The sequence below is a fragment of the Rhodnius prolixus genome, unplaced genomic scaffold (assembly GCF_049639745.1).
Source record: "Rhodnius prolixus isolate KJV_2025 unplaced genomic scaffold, Rpr scaffold_8, whole genome shotgun sequence".
Taxonomy (NCBI): Eukaryota; Metazoa; Arthropoda; class Insecta; order Hemiptera; family Reduviidae; genus Rhodnius; species Rhodnius prolixus.
The window spans coordinates 16,123,590-16,146,834 of NW_027411593.1; the positions used below are offsets into that span (position 1 = coordinate 16,123,590).

The 23,245-nt window shown below is 32.6% G+C and overlaps 1 protein-coding gene and 1 long non-coding RNA gene across 7 annotated transcripts in view; one reads left to right on the plus strand and one right to left on the minus strand.

The window, feature by feature from the left end:
• Positions 1–1,574: 1,574 nt before the first annotated feature.
• On the minus strand, positions 1,575–12,664 carry LOC141450941 (uncharacterized). 2 transcript variants are annotated; one of them, XR_012456447.1, is made up of 3 exons: positions 12,576–12,664; positions 2,235–2,353; positions 1,575–2,155 (listed from the first exon to the last, which is right to left on the minus strand). It is a non-coding gene; the product is annotated as an uncharacterized lncRNA (long non-coding RNA). The 2 variants fall into 2 exon arrangements; XR_012456446.1 differs by lacking the exon at positions 12,576–12,664 and adding an exon at positions 3,710–4,270.
• Positions 2,325–23,245, plus strand: part of LOC141450939 (zinc finger protein basonuclin-2-like) — a 368,549-nt gene continuing 347,628 nt past the window's right edge. For 2 of the 5 annotated variants that reach the window (XM_074121885.1, XM_074121886.1), the window contains exon 1: positions 12,203–12,511. In XM_074121885.1, coding sequence (XP_073977986.1) covers positions 12,502–12,511 — 10 coding nt within the window. In that variant the 5' untranslated portion in view covers positions 12,203–12,501. Of the gene's footprint in view, positions 2,361–3,789; positions 3,904–12,202; positions 12,512–23,245 lie in introns of those variants that run through there. The other 3 variants (XM_074121888.1, XM_074121887.1, XM_074121889.1) reach the window with 3 other exon arrangements.

Consider the following 23,245-nt stretch of genomic DNA (forward strand, 5'->3'; position numbering starts at 1 on the left):
CACGATTATTTAGCAATATGACTTGGTAGGTATACTGTTGGAATAAGACTGCAATAAGCCTTTAGATTGAGTTAAAAACTGCAGTAGATACACTAGCAACATCTAGCGTGCATGTAGTCAATCGGTGTCAATCTGGGAAAAGACCCAACTAGCGGTGTACATTAATTTAGTTCACTGAAAATTGGCATAGACTGGAGTCGCTGCAAATCTTCTTGAAGGTGGAACAGCTGCCGATTCTCTAGTCAACCTACCTGTGTTTTTCTTTTTTGTTAAAGAAGCATCAGTGAATGTGTAAGAGATACAGTGGGACTAGCCATTTGGGTTTCTTAGCCTAATTACATGTGCTAGGCTTACACTAATTCCATCAACATGCTCATCAAAAACATGGGCTTACTCAAGCTGGGAGCTTTAACGGGACTTGGCTCTGACGGTGTCCCTGATGGATATCCTAATAGATGTTTTAAATTGCAGTAAACTTTGGTTGATTACTACTTTATATTCACGTTGCACATAAACATGTAAATAGAACACATCCTAAATAAGAAGGATGTGCTTCTTTCATTTATCACTGTAATTAAACATAACGCTAATTTCTAGACAAAATATCATAGAGCCCATTGAATGTAGTGTATGATCCATAAATAAAACATCTGTCAGGGAAGACAGTTCAACTTCTGCCATTTACTAAATTAACCTGTAACTCTATGGTATGCTGGGCTTCATTTCTTCAACATCACGTGGATAGTGGGACAGACCCTTGTCTATCTCAGTCAGGTATGTCTGTCTGAGCGGCGGTAGGAGGACATAGTCTTGTTACCGGGACGTGACAGGGACACAAGATCATGTCCACATCCTCTCATAGTCAAGTACCTCTGCTTGCTTACCTGACTGCACATCCTAATCTCGATGTCTTGACTTTTAATTTTTTATTTTTAAATCACGGTATCGTACCTACCTTTTTTTTGTTCTGTGATGACATTTTTTTTTTTAAAGAGAACACACGGGTCATTTTATTTTCTAAAATATCATAAGGTCTATTCACTTTTAGGCGTTCCAATTTTTAGTGCATGCACACCTTTCAGCGAGCACACTTTTAGGCGTTTACATTCTATAATACAAACTATATTTCTCTTGTTGTCTTCTATAACTCTTGTATTAATAAGATTATCGATGTTAATAAGCCACTCCAAAGAAAGACAAGATCATCTACACAATTCGAGTCTGTGACTGAAATCCCTTTTCAGAACTGAACTACTTTAGATTCACAAGCTCATAATACTACCTGTGTTCCGAGTGAATGTCCTAAACTGGAATTGAAGAGCAGAAAGAAAGGAAACAGTTATTTCATTAGAGTAAAAGATGACTCTACCATCGCCATAAGAAACAAAAAGAAGGTAGATCAGAATTTGAGCTTATCGAGGAGAAGCCATCCTCAGGTAAGGACCCACCGGCCATTGAAAGTTGCAGGAATAAATTCAATTTACTGTTTCTTCACAGAATCAGTAAAAAACAAATTAAGAGAAGTATATGGGCTCTAGAAGATTGGGTTGGTAAGAAAAATTGTTATGTGGCAAGGTTATATACAATTTATATTTAATCAACATCTGCATTGTTGCAAACAAATAAGTAGAACACATAAAACACCTTCAAGGCACAATCTGTCAATATAGAATTGGGATAGAAATTGTACTGAATTTGATATAAAAATAATGTGCTTAATTCTAAATTAGCTTTCAAGAATACAAAGGAATTTAGAAATAGAAATTATTAATGGCAAAAACGTTTGTATCAAGCTCACTTTGCATTCCTAAAATCAGCACATCATTTTACAAAGGTTTTCCATTCATAAAATAAGTTTGCTTATAAAAACATAATTGTTAATATTTATACTACATACGCTCTAAATTCTGGTTCTGCAGCCCTGAGATGAGTGAAAAATAAATGTTTTTCCTTCTCAATAATCTTCCTGGCCCATCACGTAGATTTATGTTGGCCCAGAAAAACATTTTTTTTTTTAATTCTTTTATTGTTTTACACAAATAGCCTTTATTTATTGTTTTACAGTTAATAACAAAAATCTTCATTGCAACACATAATAAATTACTTCACTTAAGATCTGCAGAGTATGACGTCATTTCAAATGCAATGCAACACTCTAAAACAAATATTTTTTAAAAAAAATTAATGTATTAAATTAAAAAAGTAATAAAAATAAATTAATAAAATAAATTTACCTATTAATAAATTTATCAATTTAAATTTTCAAAAAACCAAACAATTATATGTTCGAGCTCGATCACGTCATCTGTTGGACCCGACAGTTTTTTGTGCAAGTTGTGAGATGACGTTATCACTGCAAAGTAAGTAAAATTAATTATGAAACATTAAAATAATTTGAATATATTTAAAATAATTTATACCAGAATTTATCAAGGTGGACATAATCTTTAAAATTAAGTATAATTTGTTATATTTTATCACGGATTAAATTGAGAAAAGAGTGAACAAAAAAATTGAGCATTGAAAATCCTACTTAAATATGGCGGTTAAGAGAAAAGAATGTTTAATGCAGAGTTTAACAATTTACTATTGCAATTTCGTGCAATCCATGTTAAAATAATGTTAGTTTTTATTTTTTTCTTTCTACTATTGTATTAAGAATTGCGTTTACTAAAGTTTGGAAGCTGATCTTATTAAAAGATTATTGGGACTGAGATAATCCCATAATTCCTATTGTCAGCCATATCATTTTTTTTTTTTCTCTTACAAAGAACCCAACTGGAATATTTAATACCAGACACTTTAAAGCTAATAATCCATTAAAGTAGTCTAAAAGGTTTTATTAATACTTGTAAAATTTAATTAAATGAACCAACAATTATTGGTTATTTGGGGAAATTTAAAATTAAGTTAAAACTCTTAACTAATAATCTCATTACTTAGAATGCTCCATAATTGCAGAATCTACATTTTTTTAAGGGTTACAATTCTATTTTTGTGTTAAATTTTGATTTATTTCTAAGATGCACGGTCCAGAAACGATGGACTTCCTCAAATTTATCTTCAATTTCAACGGTTTTACATTTAATTTTAAAAATTCTTGAATTAATCTTACCACAAACAATACTGTTGCTACTTTTGGATTACTATTTTTTTAAAATCATCTACTTACTACACAATTATAGAATATAGATGATTGTAAGATTGAAGTGTTGGGGGTTCACTACAATCTTTTACAGCTATGTCCGTTTTTTCAATTAAAATAAATTCAATTAAATACAATTTACTTCTGGATAATTTTGGGCTTTAAATATTTTATTACCAAGTCTTGAGAAGCAGGAAAAATTAATAAAAACAATAACTAAATAAGGAAAAACCCTTCGGAAAGATTCATGGGTTTTTAATGATCTTTAAAAGATAAATTAGCCCACCATTAGAGCATTCCTGAAATTAGGTTGTTTTATTTCCACAATATAGGCTAATTAGGTGTTAAACTATTCTCTTTTGGATCATTTAAGGCTTAATCTTGGTTCCTAGGATACCTAAACGAAAAGTAGAAGCATGGGGTTTATCAAGATGAACTTGAATTTCACTATTTTCTTATTCAATTTGAAGCTTTTTATTTAATGCAATGACAATCCTGTTTCAGTTTTAAGGAGAATTATTAACTATGTCACAAATAGTTTTTATTATTTTATAGTAAGCTTACCTTATCTCTGATTACCTTTATACAACTATCCAGTACAAGCTCAGGTTTCCTGTTAAATAATACTTTTTCTTTTTTTACAGGTGTGAATCGGTTTGGGAAGTGAATTTTGTGCCGTAGTGCATTAATGTAGTGAAACAACACCAAGTTATGGCTGGATAGCCTTGCTGCCTCATTGCTTGCAGAAATGCATTAAGGTAGGAGTTTACGAATTATAAGTTCAACACAATGTGCATTTTAACTATAATCTAATTTTTCACTGCTACAACACCTACACATGTACATTTCACTAACCATTAAATGTAATTAAGAACTGATTAAAGCAAAATCTGAAGAAACAGAACCGTAATCTGATAGAATCAATCTTAATATATGTATAACCTAGTACAATTTGTTCTTATCTAGTACAGAGTTACAACTAGGTTATTAAAACCAAATATGTACATAAGATCACTTCTATACAGTACTAATATGTTTCTAACCTACTGAAACTACTTAAGGTTATAAATGAAGCAAAGTATTAGTAATGGTGGAAGGAAGATGGGCTTAGTCCCCACTATCTATAGGTTTTCAATTCGGAGAACATTTAATTAGAAGACCACGCATTTAATGTGACATCATAGCTATCTAGTGACTTATTTTATAACTATTCTGAATATGTTTTAAAAATTTGTGTGTTGAGCTGACACAAGTTCCTCTGATTTGCAATTAATGCAATTATTTACTTTCTCTTACCGATTGTGATTGGGAAGTACTGCAATTATGCAGTTTTGTGATTTTCAATGGAATATTGGTCTTGAGGTACCTTATTATTTTTTTTATTATAAGTCACACTTTGTGGGCGCAAGTGAATCGATTGATGTGTCATGGCAATATTATTAATTTATAAGTGCAAATTATCTGACGATTTTGTCAAAAATGGTTCCAAAGATTTTTATATTGTGGGTATTGTCCCGCAATAAAAGTATTTATATTGGAAACCTTCTAACCTTAAAAGTGCTTAACAAGGCTTTGAATTTCAAATAATCTTGAACAGATTGCTTAAAATTGTGGGTTGCGCGAGCAGATGGACTGCTTAACAACATTGCAATCATTTTTGAACTCCAAGTTGATTTCCACTTTGGTACTAGGGTCTTTTCTGACATCGATGAAATGGTATTTCATTTTAACCGAATTTCCTCATATTTGAAATTTAACTAATATTTAATCCCAATGAATATTATTAAGTAAGACGCAGACAAGAGCTTATTGGAAGGTTAAGATTGCTCTACTTTTGATTATTACTTTTTAACGTGACTTTTTATTTTTCTAGATTCATTAAGTGTATGCTACGAGGGTCGTTTGAAAAGTCCGTGCAAAAATAAAAACTACTTAATTTTTTGGGGTAAACCTTTTTTATTTTTCAACATAGTCTCCTTTTAGGCTTATACACTTCGCCCAACGCTGCTCTAGTTTGTTGATCCCTTCCGAATAATAGGATTTGTCCAAGTCTGAAAAATAGCCATTCGTTTCTGCAATCACCTCCTCGTTTGAATAAAATCTTTCTCCCGCCAGCCATTTCTTCATATTGGGGAACAAATAGTAGTCCGAGAGAGCCAAGTCTGGAGAATAGGGGGATATGAAACGAGTTGGAACCCTATTTCCATTAATTTTGCGACCACAACTGCTGAGGTGTGAGCTGGTGCGTTGTCGTGATGGAAAAGAACTTTTTTGTGGGCCAATCGTGGGCGTTTTTCTTGCAGTTCGGTTTTCAAACGGTCCAATAACGATGAATAATATGCACCTGTAATAGTTTTACCCTTTTCCAGATAGTCGATGAGGATTATTCCTTGCGAATCCCAAAAGACAGTCGCCATAATCTTTCCGGCCGAAGGAACGGTCTTCGCCTTTTTTGGCGCAGATTCCCCCTTGGTAACCCATTGTTTAGATTGTTCTTTGGTCTCAGGAGTGTTAGTGATGTATCCATGTTTCATCCACCGTGACGAAACGACGCTTAAAGTTCTGCGGATTCTTCTGGAACAGCTGCAAACTGTCCTTGCAACACTTCACACGATTTCGTTTTTGGTCAAGCGTGAGCAATCGCGGCACCCATCTTGCGGATAGCTTTGTCATGTCCAAATGTTGATGCAAAATATTATGTACCCGTTCATTTGAGATGCCCACAGCACTAGCAATCTCACGCACCTTCACTCTTCTGTCATCCATCACCATATCATGGATTTTATCAATGATTTCTGGAGTAGTAACCTCAACAGGGCGTCCAGAACGTTCAGCGTCACTTGTGCCCATATGGCCACTCCGAAAATTTTGAAACCACTTATAAACTGTTCTAATCGAAGGTGCAGAGTCACCATAATGTTTATCAAGCTTCTCTTTAGTCTCCTGAGGCGTTTTGCCATTCATAAAGTAGTGTTTAATCAACACACGAAATTCTTTTTCGTCCATTTTTTGAAAATCACTCGACTTCCTCGATTCAAACGAATGCCAAACACAAAGAAATAGACCGATCTGGCTGAAACTTGGTGTGTGTTCTTCCAAGAGATGCTACTAACTAAACATAACCTCGATACGCGCCAGTGGTGCTATCTCTCTGACTTTGCACGGACTTTTCAAACGACCCTCGTAATTACTATTGATTTGTTCGCTTATTATCGGCTCACTCTTAGCAGGAGTTGTACATAAATCGAAATTCTTTTCTTAATTATTAATGATAAAAGACAGGACTTTGTCTCAAACGTCTTTTTACGTATTTATCAGACTTTTTTTTTGCTATTAATTGTATTTAGTTTGAATACAAATATCATTACCAATTTCTAATTATTTTAAAAGATACAACACTTTTAATCTCACACTTCGCTCTTTGAGTTTGTAACATCAACATTTTTGAACCATAAAATATATTTATATCATTATTAGCATCTGTTCTTATCTTAATTCCTCGCACAAACATGACTGTGACTTATTGATGTAATCCTTCAATCGGTTGAACCACTTCACCGATTCGATTTTTATTTTTCATTTTGCTCAAAGATTGTCTCAAAAATGGCTCCGACGATTTATCTAAAATTAGCTATGCTGCACTCACAGTGGAGTGCAATTCTTATTTAAAATAATTTCATATGAATAAAGGGGATTTATTGAGAAAGATGGCCACTCTTTCTTTTCAATAAATATTATTACAAGTTATTGCAGTAGAATGCATGATTTTATAGATAATAACTATTAAGAAGCTTAAATTGGTCGCCAAAAAAATACTAGTTTAATAAAAATTTGTCACCCCGTAAATACTATTTTACAATAATGATTTTCCATTATTTTTCCGCGAAAATGCCCCTCCAAACTGCCTTAACACCTACTTCAGTTCATCAACTTTTATACCATTTTTTCGAAAAAAATTTAGTTTTAGAGTTTTCGAATGATGTATAGGCTTAGATCAGCGTTTTCCAACCTTTTTTGGCTCGCGTACCACTTGGTAGTACATCATACTAAATTATACCACTTCGTAAAAATGATTGCATTTCGTGCAAATTTGTTATTCCGAGTGTGTAATTTTGCTATTATTAGGTTTATTTGTCTAGAGTCTAGAGATACTGTAACTGTTACAAAGGAGGTCAAGTTCATGTACACTTTATCAACTTTGTAAAGTGTAAGATCTTAGTTTTAAAACTTTTTTTAAACAATTAAAACTTGCGTACATATTTTTCTGTTCAAGATTATTAATTAATTTACAAAGTTCTTCTTTAGGATTACTATATTTGTACCCAAATCTTCTATATTAATTTCTTTTAAGTATTCAACTACCAGTAAGAACCAATTAAATTTAATGTTGCTTGGATAGAGCTTACTCATTACAATCAGTCTCATTAAGCAGATTTTCACATTGTTATACTAAGTTCTGTCAGATGATAATTCTATTAACTTTTCTTTATCTTTTATCGATAATGATGTAGCTTTTCCTAAATTTTCTTTATAGAAGGGGTTTGAGGTTTGTCCAGCCATCATTCGTATTTTCGGGTTTTAGAAAATACTCCATGAAAGACAAATTTAATCCTGTTAAATGTGCTGTTATATTTTCTCGTATATTTCGAGACCGACTAACCTTAACAATTTTATTGTACAATACTATATTATTAATTAAAATAATTTTTATATATGTAAAATACGTTTCTATGATATTTTTATGATTCAATTTTTTTATATTTTTTATGTCCGCCATTATTGATTATTTTTCGCGTACCACAGGTTGGGAAAAGCTGGCTTAGATTAATGTCATTTCCTTGTTAAGTGTATTCGCATTTCTTAGGAAAACAGTCTTACCTGTTCACATCAGCTTTTTTAAGAATTTTAATGATTTTATAATTACTAGGTGTGTTTTTTTTACCCTAAATTTTATTCATCATTTGTATATATAAATATATATATATATATATATATATATGCCAAGTGTATATAAAATACATATTAATTTGAATTGAACTATCACGCCCATAAAAAAAATAACAACTACACATCACGAAATACATTAAATTGTTAACGTATTCGTTGAAAGCGCTCCAAAAGATTCTTAACACTGCACTGACACACAAATGTAAATGTATGTACATATAAAGCCTAATTTTAAATCTAAAAGCAAAAAAAAGAAGTATATTTTTTTTTGATAGTTAATGTTTACATATCAGTGAACTTCACATTAAAGTAAATATATTATAAATAATAACACGTAATTATTTTGGACCGCATTCTCATTAAATTGTATGATTAATTGTGGTTTTATTTTTCTTTTAATGAATAAATACATATTTAATATACTTATCATTATTTTGGTTATATAATTAGTACTTATTTATTTTGTTTGTATACATTTCTTGTTCTTTTAATTCTCTCATTCGTGTTTTGGAAGTAGTTAGCGGTAAAATTTATTAATTTTACGCACAATATGAAATTTATTGGGGATCAATTCAAATTTTTGTTAGCGAGTTTAGACTTGAAATATCCGATTTGCAGTCCCTTGGGTTCTGATATAGTGATTTTTATTAAATGGTCTGGGTGTAGGTGTGTGAACACTCAAGATCAAAAATGAAAAATCTGATGAAAATTAATTTGTTTATAAATCTTCATGGGATCTGGCGAGAATTTGGTGGAGTTGGCCTCAATAATAAGCGGCGCTGGTTTTATTTGTGGTTCATCCATTTCGTTTGTTAGTGTGAGAGACAATTTTGGCTTTGTTACGTAGTGGTACGCCTGTTCTTTTGCCTTTTTGCTAGGCTCACATCCTGCTTCACAATTTCTCTTCATCTTGTAGCCAAAGCTCTTATTTCACTCCAAAACAATCCTCTGGATTTGCAACTTGTCCATCAGAACACATCCTTCGTATCCTCATCGCTCTGATTATGCTACTATATCGTGTAATGCCGATCTTCTAAGTAAAACTTGCCGCTACGGCGACCTTAATGGTTTCCATCAATGGATGGTCATAGTTTACCTCTGTCTTACCTTTCGTCTTGCATGTATATGTATACACAGGGTGAACCGGTAAGTAATGTCCATAGGCCTACTGTGTGTAGTACACCTAAAGTGGAGTTCAATGACGTATTGGCCAACTTCATATTTCCCACTGTTCTTGAGTGACGTCACTTTAATTTTTTTTCCCCAAATCATTACTTTTTTCCAATAAAAATGTTATTACTCAGAAAGTTTTAGTCCGAATTTGATTTTGATGATACGGTTAGAAAGACAGATAAATTTTCTAAAAATTGATACCATTTCGAAGCAAAAGTTATTCTCCAAACAGCCTCAATCTTCCTCCGAATGCTGGAAAAATAAAAGTAATCGAAATTTTTAAGAAAACTCATTAGGCCCTTACGTGATCATTATCAGACCTAGGTGCTGGCCACTTTTTATAACAGTTTCCTTGTCTAAACCTGCTTTCAAACGGTATATCATTTTCCAGGATTCCTTTTATCTTCGTATGAGAAATTACGTTTGTTTTGCAAGAAAACGTGTTCACGAGCATTCAACAGTGTTAGTTATCAAGTTGTTTAATTCATAGAAAACTCTTTTAGATGGACCAGTAGTCAATTTTTAAAGTAGATTGTCTTAAAATAAGGAAGTTAAAGGTTACAAATTGCACTTCAACTGTTATAGTACTCAAATCTGAAATTCCATTTACTTGGGTAATATTTATCTCGACCATTATTCGGTCACAGCTAAGATGTATTGTGGTTCCCCGGTCTTGGCATTGGAATTTATTTCATGGTTAATGTAAGAATTTAACAGTATGTTTGTTAGTCGCCTTCATCCACGATCTCTAGTTTGGTACGTAGTTGGACGTAAAGCTCGCCTGAAAAAATAGGCATTACTTTACTTTAGATAAGCAACAGTTCCATTTTGACCTTTCATTTCCTGTAATAGGGTTTTCCGGCGTGCTTCTCTTTCCGTGTACCTAGTACACCTAGCCATACGTAATAAAATATCTCTTTCTAGAACTCCCTTACTGGTCAAATTTAGGACAGAATCGGTCGGGATGCGCAGTAACTTTTGATTCAGTAAAGCTGCTCTACAAGGAAATCATACATTTAGCTCACAAATCTTTAACCACTTGTTAATCTAAATCCAAAAGCTGTAACAATTAGCCCAATTCCTGAGCCAAATGTTATAGTTCTTCAACTCATTTTACTTGGAACAGTTTTTCATTTTCATTTATACTGTGACGTTCTTGTAAGCGTCACTGACTTTTTTTTAAAGTAAGATTTTAATTAGTTTCAAAACCCAAATCATTGGCTTCTCACTTTAAGAGTTAAGTGCTTTGCAAAGTTATTATTATTATTTCTTCACTTACGAAATCTATAGAGTTCTCGCTAGGGGCGATTGTTGGTCTAATGGTCAAGAGCGTGGCTTTGTATTCATATGTGGTATATTCCCAGTTCGAATCCCGCGTATGACTACTTTTTATTTGTTAGGAAAAATTGTTTATTGTTAAGTATGAGCTTCCGCCCCCGTCCACGACACCTAATTGGTAGTTGGACGTTAAGCTCCGCCTGAAAAAAAATAGGCGATTACTTTACTTTCAGAGTTCTCGCTACAATGTTTTATCATTTTTTGTAGGCGCCACGGTAGGCGAGCGGTTAAAGGCAAGACCCGCAAAGCTAATATGTATTGTTGGTTTAGTGGGTTCAATCCCCGGTCTAGCGGCCTTGGATTTTATTTATTTTTTTTTTTTTAATGATTTAAGGCGCGTCAACATTTAAGGTTATTGGCGCCCGGAGCTTTTTTCAGTGCACTGCCGGCCTCCGAACAGTGTTCTCTCGTTACAGACAACACTGTCCATCACCGGTCAGTGAGCTGTAAGAAGCTCCTAGGAAGAGAAAATCTAAGGGTCAGCAGCTGGATTCGAACCCGGGATCTCCGCGTGGGAGTCCAGTATGCTATCCGCATAGCTAATCCCTTCCCTGGATTTTATTTAATGATTAATATGAGAATTTAATATAAAAGTATGTTTGCTAGTAGCTTCCAAATACGCGCTATTTAACGCCTTTTTCTAAAAATCGTCGCTATTAATATGAGCTCTAAAATCGTAGTACGTTTCTACGCTTACCCAAAATGGCAGAATTTGCCAATTCACGATTATGTGAATAAAACGTATGTGCACAACCACCAAATTAAGGCAAAAAATAAACTTGAAAGGGTATTAATGTTGCTTTCAACATATTTGTAGTTAAAATCCTTTTTAATTTTGATGTGAAATTTGTGAAAAGTAAATTTGTACAGGATGTGCTTAAAAACGAAACATATATGTATCGTATTATACAAGTGATTCTCAAACTTTTTTTGTCGCGGCACACTTTTAACAATTTAAAAATTTGGCGATACACTAACAATAAGTTTAAAAGTGTTTTACTTATCAACACTACACTGTGTAAAATAGTTTATGTTTATTGCCAATATAAAATAAAATAATATGTACTACAAAAACAACAGTATATGTTTAGTAAGGGATTAATTACAAGTTAATAATAAGAATACTTTTAATGAGAAATTTGAGCTTGATGTTTTTTGATAATTTCGTTTATAATTGGTCGTCTAAATGATGATGCTACTCTCATATCGTCTTCTACATTTAATATATAATTTTTATTGCATGCATTTCTAAAATTTGGCGGCACACTTCAAAACTTTCGCGGCATAGTGTTTGAGAATCACTGCCTTATATAAATGAAAATGCGGTTTTAAAAAAAGAATAAGCATGTGTATATATGGACTAAACTAGTGTATACGGTCTGTATAGGACACGTGGCTAAAGTTAACCCAAGTTCCGGAACAGTTAATACACATATAAGAAGTGTTGTTGCTATAGTATCGAGGCGCCAAACTATTTCCGAGTTAAGTTTTTGTTTTTTTGTTTTTTTCCGGTGCGTGCATGCGTCTGTGTCATTGGGTCTTGGACTTTTGTATTGTAGTGGGGGGATCCCGGTCTCTGTGTAGTTGTTCCTACACTAAACTAGTCTTGTGGGACGACGTACGACTGCAGTGGTAGGGATCTATCTCCCCTTCTTGTGACAGTCAACTAACAGCGCTCAAACTGTGAACTTCCGTGTGTTTGTTATCTCTTTTCTATTTTCTACAATTTTTGAGTTTATATTCAATTATTTTTAAATTATTCTTCTTTGTGTCGACTGTTTTTATCTCTTTGGAAAAGTAATAAGTAAAACAAACTCAACTCTAAAAGAAAACTACCAAGTTCCGAGTATTTATCTTTTTTTAAAAAATAAAAGGATACTAATGTTATTGATCAGGACATGGGAATAGGTGAGTAATTTAAAAGAATATTTTAAAATTTCAAAAAAAAAAAGCAAAAATTTAAAACACTAACCTGTACAACAAAAACCTTCCCTCAACTGTTAAAAAAACAACCCTGCAGTGGATAACCTGACATATAACCTTCCTCTAATAGCCGCACGTTTTATGGTTTGAAAAAAGAAACTAAAAGAACCGGTATCGTATCTCATTCTCTCCGGAGAAGCAGCTTCCACTGCCTCCCCTCTCCATGACTTCATCAATGTTTAGGATATAAAATAGTCGGCTGGTGTGTGAATGTAGGTTTTTTGGTTACACCTCCGTTAGTATCATTATACAATGCAGCAGTGGGCCTTTCTTTAAAGCATTCTTTTATTTATTTTTTGATTTTAATTATTTTATTTTTCATAATTTTCTAATTACTGAATAATTAAAAGCTTCTTTAAAGACAATTTCCTATTTTTACACAATTAGATTTGACCCTACACATTTTTTTTTATTTATTTTTTAACATTTACAGACATAATTCGTAATTTAGTGACATCTTTCTCAGAGACCCCCAAAAATAACGTGAGAAATAATCCACCTGTGAATCTATGAGCATCTCTATATGGATGAAACGAGACTAAATCGCATCTAGATCTAGTACATTTGATAAACAAAACTGTCCTTATTTTTTTTTTTATTTAATGACGTTTTTTGCTCCGGTTTTTAACAGTTTAAATAACAGATTAACAGATAATTTAAGTGAATTAAAGGTTTAACTTTTATCCCACTTATTATTTCGCATTTTCAGTTTTTAGCTAATTTTCAGTCTTAGTTCTTTTTTTTGAAACAAGCCAGCTTTTATTTTTGTTCAATAATTATATTCATTTATTTAAATTTTCCTTATAAGTTCTCAATGAATTTTTAAAGCCTAATTTTGCTGCATTTAAACTTTGATAATATTAATTTTTTTCTAATAATAATAACCATAATAATCCGGTTATAATTAATAATAATTAATGATGTAAGAAAGAACAATTTCAATCGATCTTTATCGTAGATTAGATTTCAGTGATTAGATTTTGGAACTTAATAACTTTGGCTAGGGGCTGATTGTAATGATAAGAAGTTTGTTTTATATTTTATTATTTATATATTTATATTTATTTTATTTATTTTTTTGACAAGTTGGTATTCCGCTGAACATCTTGTGCCATTCGAACCTTTAACAGAATCAAAACTTGTTTCTATAAATATTTTCGTTTTTATTAATGTTTAAATTGTGGTTTTATCGGCTTAAATGTCATTTTTTTATATTCCTTAAACCAGTTAAGCGTGTTTGACGTGTGTACACGTCAAACTAAGTCTCTATTACGGCGCGTTCGACGTGTATACTCGTTGTGAAAAATATAAAATGGCTATTAACTATAAAAACTCGTAATTTCATTAAAATACAGTAAGAATATTATTTTGTGGGATGTTTCCTTTATCTTACCAATAGAACTGCGGTGGGAGTAAGCGAAATGATAAGTGGTTGGTACATGTTTGGTCTCCGCATTAGAGATTGGGAATTACGCACACAAATAGAAGCTCTCAACCCTTGTGCAATGCCTGAAATAGAGATTCAGACCTCAGTAAGAGCATGATTTCATTTTGCACAGAATTCAAAGCTCTTTTCTACCTTGTAAACGCTCTTGTGTCCCTAGTTAACTAGAGCAATGCACACGTGAAGCGGTGCAAGATTTTTTGAAAGAACACAGAATGCTCTGGTAATCTCAAGCCCCCAGAGATTGTAGAAAAAGTGGTTTGCAGTGACTATTACGACGTTGTAAACTTTTGGTTGTTTTGCCCCCTGCGTTCGACGTGTATACACATGTCATTGTCTGATTTTAATTCCGCACGCTGTGGGTTTTTTTTTTTTTTTAAACTAAATTCCACGCCTTAACTGGTTAATACGAAAAAGACAAAAAATTAACTGGCCTAATTTCAGGGTAATAGTAATTAATATTTTCTGTTTTAAGGCCAAATTTAAATGACACCCAATTTATATACTTCTATATCTTGTGAATCTGACTATATTGGTTCAGTTTATTTGATGGAAATTTATCTTTATTTTGGATGGTTATAGGCTGTTGCAGAATCAAAAAATTTAAGTGCACTTTTAAAATTTTAAGATTTTAAATCTCTCTAAATTATTTTATTTAAAAAAGAAAACTTTTAACGCGGTTACGATTTATTATCTATAAAATTTAATAAGATCACTTTTGCAGCTACGCACAGAAAATAACTAAGAACCTGCATTAGATTTTTCTCTGCCAAAAAAATAGTGCTGCACGAGACCGAGACGAGGCGAGACTTTATGCAGTCTCGATCTCGGTCTCGGTCTCGTCGAGATATCTCGGTCTCGGTTTTTTTTGAATTTTTGTTTAAGTATTAAAAGCGGTTTGCTATTAATAATCTTTTCAAAAAATGTTATTATTTTCTAATAATTATTTTAATTTATATATTGGTAATGAAAATGTGTGTAAAAGAAGACAACTACTTACACTTCAATGCATCATATATTACTATTACTGTTATATATCTTTATATAATTTCAAAAAGATGTTAAAAACGCGCCAAATGAAAGACCCAAATAACATATCTGCCTCCTATAACAAGTCGATTCGTGAAATAAAAAATACACCTCCCAACAAACTTCCCGCTCCATTAGTTATGGCTGTTGGTGAAGATAAAGAATCTGATGATTCATTTTTTGACGACGACGACGACTGCATCAATATTTTTGCACCATTTGCTCAAAAATCAGCAAATATCACCGAAGCATGGAAGACAGAAATAATTAATTACACCAAATTAGACCAAGCACCAGTAGACGTTGACATTTTAGAATGGTGGAAAACACTTGAGAATTCCTTCAAAAATTTGTCTAGAATGGCGAAAGATATTTTTAGTATCAGTGCAACTTCAGTGCCATCTGAAAGATTATTTTCGCAAGCTGCGATGATAATGACCAATAGAAGATCTTCTCTAACTTCTGACTCAGTAAAAGCTTTTTTATGTATCAATGCTTGGGCAAAGTGTATCTTAAAAACGAAAATTTGTGGCAATATTTTTTGGGTGCATCGATAGTCTTTTTTTTCAAATTCATTAATTCTAAAATTCTAAAATATAATTCAAATAATATCTAAGTTCAAAGTATTAGATTATTAATAGTGAAATTTATGAAATTGAATGAATGAATGATATGAATAGTGAAATTTAGTGAATTTATGTAAAAATTATGTAATTCGAAGGGGGCCGTGGCAGCCGAGCGGTGCGAGACCTGCGAAACTAATGTGTATTGTGGTACTGGGTTCGATTCCCGGTCTTAGGCCTTGGATTTTATTTAATGGTTAATATGAGAAATTTACAGTAAAGTATGTTTGCTAGTCGCCTCCGTCCGCGACACCTAATTGGTAGTTGGACGTAAAGCCCCGCCTGAAAAAATAGGCGATTACTTTACTTTGCTTACTTTACTTATGTAATTCGAAGTCAAATAGATGTAGTAATATTGAACATATATAATAAAATCGTATCTTTTAATAATTAATTCAATACCCTTAATGATTATTGATTAATAAAGAACACAATTTTATAATTTTGTAGCTAAAAATTAATATTTGAAAAACCGAGACGAGACCGAGATTTCTCGACGAGACATATATCATGTCTCGATCTCGGTCTTGGTCTCGGTTGCTCAAGTCTCGTCTCGGTCTCGGTATGGGTTAATTCGGACTATTAATCTTGTACAAATGAATTCTTTTTAATCTCTGACTTGAGCTTAGTGTGGATTACCACTGAAGTGTTTACATAAATATTACGAAAATATAACCCTAATTACTAATAAATGCAATGGACAGATTATTAGTTTTTCTGATGTCACTATTTCGCTTTTACCTCGTATAGTTAAGTTATTCAATTTAATTCGATTGTCGTGTCTAATAACACCTTGAATAAACTAACAGCGTGACATCCAACAATTTCCTTTACTTTTTTCCCCCTCTTACCGGGAACGCTAGTGTCATATCTATTCTAAGATATTTTTTATACCGGATCAAGTAATTCAGGCTAATAATTGGAATGTTTTTATTTCGCGTTAGTTTCCTTCTAGCTTTAAACAAACTGGGAAAATACAGATTTATTGCTTTTTAAGGCGAATTATGGCCGAGTATCTTCTAAGATCTACGGTAAAAATTAACATTTTTAAGTTTATTTACGTAAAAAATAAAAATTATTTAATCAATATAAATTGAAAAAATAACTAAAAACTTACCTAATTAGTATATTTAATTAGTGCTTTGTCATTTAAGTGTTTAGGTCTTTATACACGCTCTTTATGGTACTGACACTTAAATGTAAGCAGTATTATGTATTCAATGCTAAAAATATTAAAATTTCAAGGGCTAAATCAGAAATTGAACCCACTACATACTAATGTAACCCCATATTCTTTTAGATTATTAAATTACACGTTTGCAAAAAATGGTACTGGATTTGATGTTTCTGATCAATTATATTCTTATGGTAGGAGAATTCCTTTCATAATGCCGACGCTGTTTAGACCCCTATTTTTTTCAGTTAATGAGCAATTTATGCATCAATTTTTAAGATAACCACTATTCATGGTATACCTTTCGAAAGGTATTTGTATGTAGATGTTTTTCATGAGTAGTGCACGTTTTTAACATATATAATATTTTTGAGAAAAATGAAGTCAAAGTTTTTTGGAAAAAATTAGAAACTTGCCAATTCTTATGTTTGGGCCACAAAGTGAAATACTTATTATTATTTTTTATTTTTTATTTTTTAATGATTTAAGGCGCGTCAACATCTAAGGTTATTGGCGCCCTGAGCTTTTTTCAGTGCACTGCCGGCCTCCGGACAGTGTTCTCTCGTTACAGACAACACTGTTATGGACAGTGAGCTGTAAGAAGCTCTTAGGAAGAGAAAATCTAAGGGTCAGCAGCTGGATTCGAACCCGGGACCTCCGCGTTGGAGTCCAGTATGCTAACCTCATAGCTAATCCCTTCCCAACTTAATGTTATTATTTTGAAATATAAATTAGCTTATTTAAAAGGAAATTTAACCTTCTTTCTAATGAGCTTATAGAAATTGCTGTAGCTTTAATAGTTTGAGAAATATAGACAACTGTTTGCTAAAAAGTAGTAGTACCTTGAAAAAACATAAAATTAAAAATATCTATAAAACGGAGTCGAGTCGAGTCATAGTTTATATAGAATGATGCCCAGAATCGCCTCCCAAAGTAATGGTAGTCTTATGCTGTGAACACCCTGTATATTTAATTCAAAACTACTCAACTTTTTCAAAAAATAAATTTACGTTTCAAAAATTATTGTTTTTTAATAAGTGATGACTAAAGCTGTGTTACAGTTAAGAAAAATAAATTATTTAACGTTTTGGGTTTAAAGAATTACGCGGTTATCTGAACCAAATTACCTTATAATTATTAAATAAGAAAGAATAATTAATGAACAGAGTCCCTAAAGAGGTTATGAAAAGCAATCATAGGCTATTTAGAGGTGGAAATATACAGGTTGGATTGAACAGAATCGAATATTTTATCGATTAATTGTGTGTGTGTGTGCGCGCGCGCGTATGTGTAAGAATGAGACAAATTATACAAAAACCAGAATTTTTGTGTAGTTCTAGGTTACAATTTCGTTCGATAAAACTTCGATTTTTCGTGTAAGATTTTTGGATAGTTCTAAGTCAAATATTGTTTAAACTATTTCTAAATAGCTATTAACAAGACTCTATTGTAGTATTAAGATAGATTCTCTACTTTGTAGCAGTTTCAATTTTTTTTTTTTTTTTTTAAATCTGAACTTATATTTTTGGAAGTCCTCAATATTGTGAACACAATGTTAACAATTTTTTTAATGTAACAGATTTCACGGTAATTTTTTAATTTTTTGCTAGAAATTTATAGTTTCTATTTAGAACTAACTTGGATTTGTCATTAAAATTCACTAAAAAAGCGAACAGAGATCAATTTTCAGCGGTAATTCTACGAGTGCTATTAGTTTTGAATAGCTTATTAACAAATACCGTGATAATTGCTGCAAATGGTAATTGCACCATGATAAGTGCACGAAGTGAATGGGTGCAATTGTTTAATGGAAACAAAACAAGAGAATATCTCAAAATTACATCAGAAAAATTATTGCACGATTGGTATTTAATTGGATAATGTGTATTATCGATATTCAAATATTATAGTGAGGCATATTATACGAGGTGTGTTCAAAAAGTAACGGGAATTTTCGTTTTTTGAAAAAAATATTTATTTATTCATCTACATTAATATTGTCGCCTTCAAAGTAGTCCCCTTCGCATACAATACACTTGTGCCAGCGCTTTTTCCAATCCTCGAAACACTTCTGAAACTCGATCTTTGTGATAGCTTTCAGCTCTTTCAGCGATTCGCTTTTAATGTCATCTATGCTTGTAAAACGACGGCCTTTTAATGTTCTCTTTATGTTTGGAAATAGAAAAAAGTCACATGGAGCCATGTCTGGCGAATATGGAGGCTGGGGCATCGTTAAAGTTTTGTTTTTGGCCAAAAATTCACGAACAAGCAATGAAGTGTGAGCAGGTGCATTATCGTGGTGCAAAATCCATGAATTGTTTTGCCACAAATCCGGGCGTTTTTTTCGGATTGCTTCACGCAAACGGCGTTGAACTTGTAGGTAGTACTCCTTATTGATTGTTTGACCTTGTGGCAAGAATTCATGATGCACTATGCCATTAAAATCGAAGAACACAGTGAGCATAACCTCCACATTCGACCGCACTTGTCGAGCCTTTTTCGGTCTTGGCGATCCAGAATGCCTCCACTGGGACGATTGAGCCTTAGTTTCGACATCATATCCGTAAACCCATGTTTCGTCACCTGTTATAACACGTTTCAGTAGATCCGCATCGTTGTCGACTTCATTGAGTGACTCTTGAGCAACTTCCATTCTCCGCTGTTTTTGTTCGAAATTCAACAATTTTGGAACAAATTTTGCTGCCACACGTTTCATACCCAAAACATCCGAAAAAATTTCATGGCATGAGCCAATTGATATGGCAACATCATCAGCGACTTCTCTGATTGTGATTCGGCGATCGTTCATAACCATTTCTTTCCCTTTTTTCACGTTTTCATCGGTTGTTGATGTGCTTGGACGTCCAGGTCGTTCGTCATCTTCAACGTTTTCGCGGCCATCTTGGAAACGCTTATACCACTCGTAAATCCTTGTTTTACTCATAGCAGACTCACCATATGCCTTTATTAACATTTCACACACTTTATTACACTTTATTTCATTTTTTACGCAAAATTTAATACAAATTCTTTGATCCATTTTTTTAACAAACAAAAATCGCCAAGCTGGAAAAACACGTCTAACCTTAACGGCTGCCACTTAAGAAGTAAACAATGAATATTACTGAAAATTTTATCGTACTTCAGGGGCATGTGTACCAACATAATAAAAAAAATAATTTACAATCAGACTCTCCAAACCCGCGAAATTTAAAAATTCCCGTTACTTTTTGAACACACCTCGTATTAATAATGTTTAACCAGTCGATGCTATTCAAAATAGATGGTTAGTTATTTTGCGTATTTGTCTATTAGTTTGATAATTATCTACAAAATTTAAAATTTGATTTTAGTAGAAGTAAAAGTGTATTTACATTATTTTAAACTAGAATAATTGAAGAAATGTAGTCAGTAACAGAACTGTGGACAAAGGCCAGAACTAAATAAGAAGGGATTCACGGCGCTGACAATGTAAACCCGCCAAACAGGCCTGTATTGCGGGTCTTTGCCCTTTACATATATGTAACAATAATATTCTGACTTATTCTACATTAGTTATGTTGTGCAGATTATGTACAGAACAAAACAGTTGGGTGATGAAAAACCGTTAGTGCAGTACTCGATAACAGAGCACTGAATCAGTGTTATCCTATATAGACAATATTAAAAAAGACAACGTAATAATGCGTTGGCGATGGTGGCAACTAAAACACGATTAAAAAAAATAATATTTTTTTTTAAATCTTTTATTGGAATTTACAACTGCAACGATTGTTGCAACAAGCAAATATGGTACCCGATAAAACAAATACGTGAAAATCACGAGTGGAGAAGGCCAGTGGTGTCACTCCAGTAACATGCTTTGCTATACTGCTCGATAAGAGTGGATCACGAGGTCATCTTCTCTTCAATCTCCTTGGAGGATTACCTGATAATGTGGAAGAAGATAGGTGTTCTATGAGAGTGTTAGGATGAGCTGTTGTGGAGGAATGAAATTTGAGGAAACGAGTGTTAGCAAGATCTGTAATGAAAGAGATTTTGAGGTCATTATGGATGGTGAGGTTAGACACATAGAACGGAGCGTTAAGTAGTTTTCGAAGTATTTTTGACTGTAATGCCTGGAGGCGTAATGAGTTTTGGAACGCTTAGTCGATCCCCATACTTCGATGCCGTATGACCAAATAGGTCGCAGTAGCAGCAGGAATAAGAGTCTTTTGTTATGTAGGTTAAGTTTCGATCGTTTGTCAAGTAGTCTGGCGAGAAGTTTGTTAGCGTTGGTTAGTTTCTTGTCTTTTCAGTCTAGTATGGGGGATTCCATGTCAACCGTTTGTCTAGGTTCAGTCCAAGGTAGCGTACTTTGTCCACAGTTGGTATTGGAGTTTGGTTCAAGATGACAGGAGGTAGGATTTTCCGTCTGGGAGTAAATACTATAAATTTTGATTTCGTAACTTTAGTTTTGATTTAGCCATTTGAAAAGCCAGTCCTGTAAGTGGTTGCTGTGTGTTTGTAGAGCTCGTGTTGCGATAATAGGATCGGAATGTGGAGATAAGATTGCAATCTCAAATATATTTATAAAATATTAACTATATTAATTTAAATACTTGTGATTAATTTAAATTTAAGCCACAATTTTCAAGGGCAATCATATTAGGTAAATAGTAAATTCGCCAGAATAAGATTAGAAATGCTATCTTAAAGCTAGTTTTAGGATTTTATTTTGTCTTTTCAACCTTTCTTTGTTTCTGATCGGCCTTATTTTTTCACAAATTAATTAAAATGTTTTAATAAAAAAATTATTTAAAAAAAGCTTTGTTTACCGGAGATAATGACTAAGTTTAAGATAAACATCAGTGAATGTTTCAGTAAGATAAAACAAAAACATCTATCTACCAACGGTTGGTAATAATCGGAAGTATACTTCCATCCTAAGACAGGAAATACCCTACACAAATAACTTTTCGAAAATATATTTCTATGAATATTAATTTCATAATTTACTGCAGCGATTTCATTTCATAATTAGTGGAATTCAGGAGACTTTTGAATTTATTTGAAAAATAACTATTATAGCGCAAGGATAGGTAATAATTAATAGTGCAATTCTAAACTTCTTGTAATAAATTATGGCTAAAGAACTAAGCAGATATTTTAGGTTTCTTTCTTTTACTGTCCGAAGAAAAATAAAGGATTGTAATCGTGCTGATTTTCGTTGAGAATCCACTAAAAATATCCATTTTCAGGCCCCTGAGTCTCCTGAAAAAGTTGATTTTACAAATTGGTGTGTATGTTTTGTAAAAACCACTTTTTTTTTTTTGGATTTAGGTACTTCAAAACAGAAATTCTTCTGATGTAAACTCAAAACAGAAAATCCGCACGATTTCAATCCCTTAGAGTAAAAGAAATTACATAGTAAAACAAAAACCAAAAAATTGCCTAATTATCAGTGTTTGAAATCGCAGTAAAAAAAATTGAGACCTAATTCGGAGCATCTAAGAAAATCACTGTAAATTAGATCCTGAGAACATGTTTTTTCTTGGATTACCATTAATTTTTTCACCAAAATTTCGTTTTCTTTGGGAAAAACTGGTTAGTGCAATATCCAGTGCAGCAATATAAAAGTGCATCGAATCAACAGATTTCCATTTGTCACGACAATTTTTTATTTTTTTTATTTTTTTATTAATAAGTCATCTCGATTTGCGCAAAATGTGGAACGAAGGAGTATCACTTACCTTATTTATGTACTTATAAAGGGGTTTTTAAATATATATATATATACTGTACCTCGGGGGGAAAAGGCACCATGTCACAAAAAGTAAATTTTACAGGGGAGCCAAATAAAGATATTTTTCCATATTCATTTTTTGTTCCACTTTTCCGGTTATACTCTTTCCTGTACTTCTCACCGTAATTATTACATTAGGTACGGCCACTTTAACTCCCATATTTTAAAATATTTTACTATCATCTCCATTGTGAAAAAATTTATGCCCATGTAGTGCCTTTTACCCTTAAGTAATGAAGTATCATAGCGCTTTTTAAATATACATAAATCGCTTAATAGTAAACATAGGACATAGTGCTTTACACCTGTAGAAAGAGCAACAAAAAATTTGTAAAATGATGCCAAAATCTGAAAATCGAAAAAAATGGACATAGTGCCTTTTCCCTCCGAGGTACAGATATATATATATATATAATATTTATTCCTAAATGTGGTACTACGATGGTACCATCCATCCGTTGCCAAAATGGTTGCCTAATGAATCATTAATATTTTGTTGTAAAAAATTAAGTCCTGTGACGAATGCAAAAAAGGACGTGATGATTTTAAGTTTTTTTTATTTAATGATACACCAGCTTGTTGCTAATAATACGTTTAATTAATA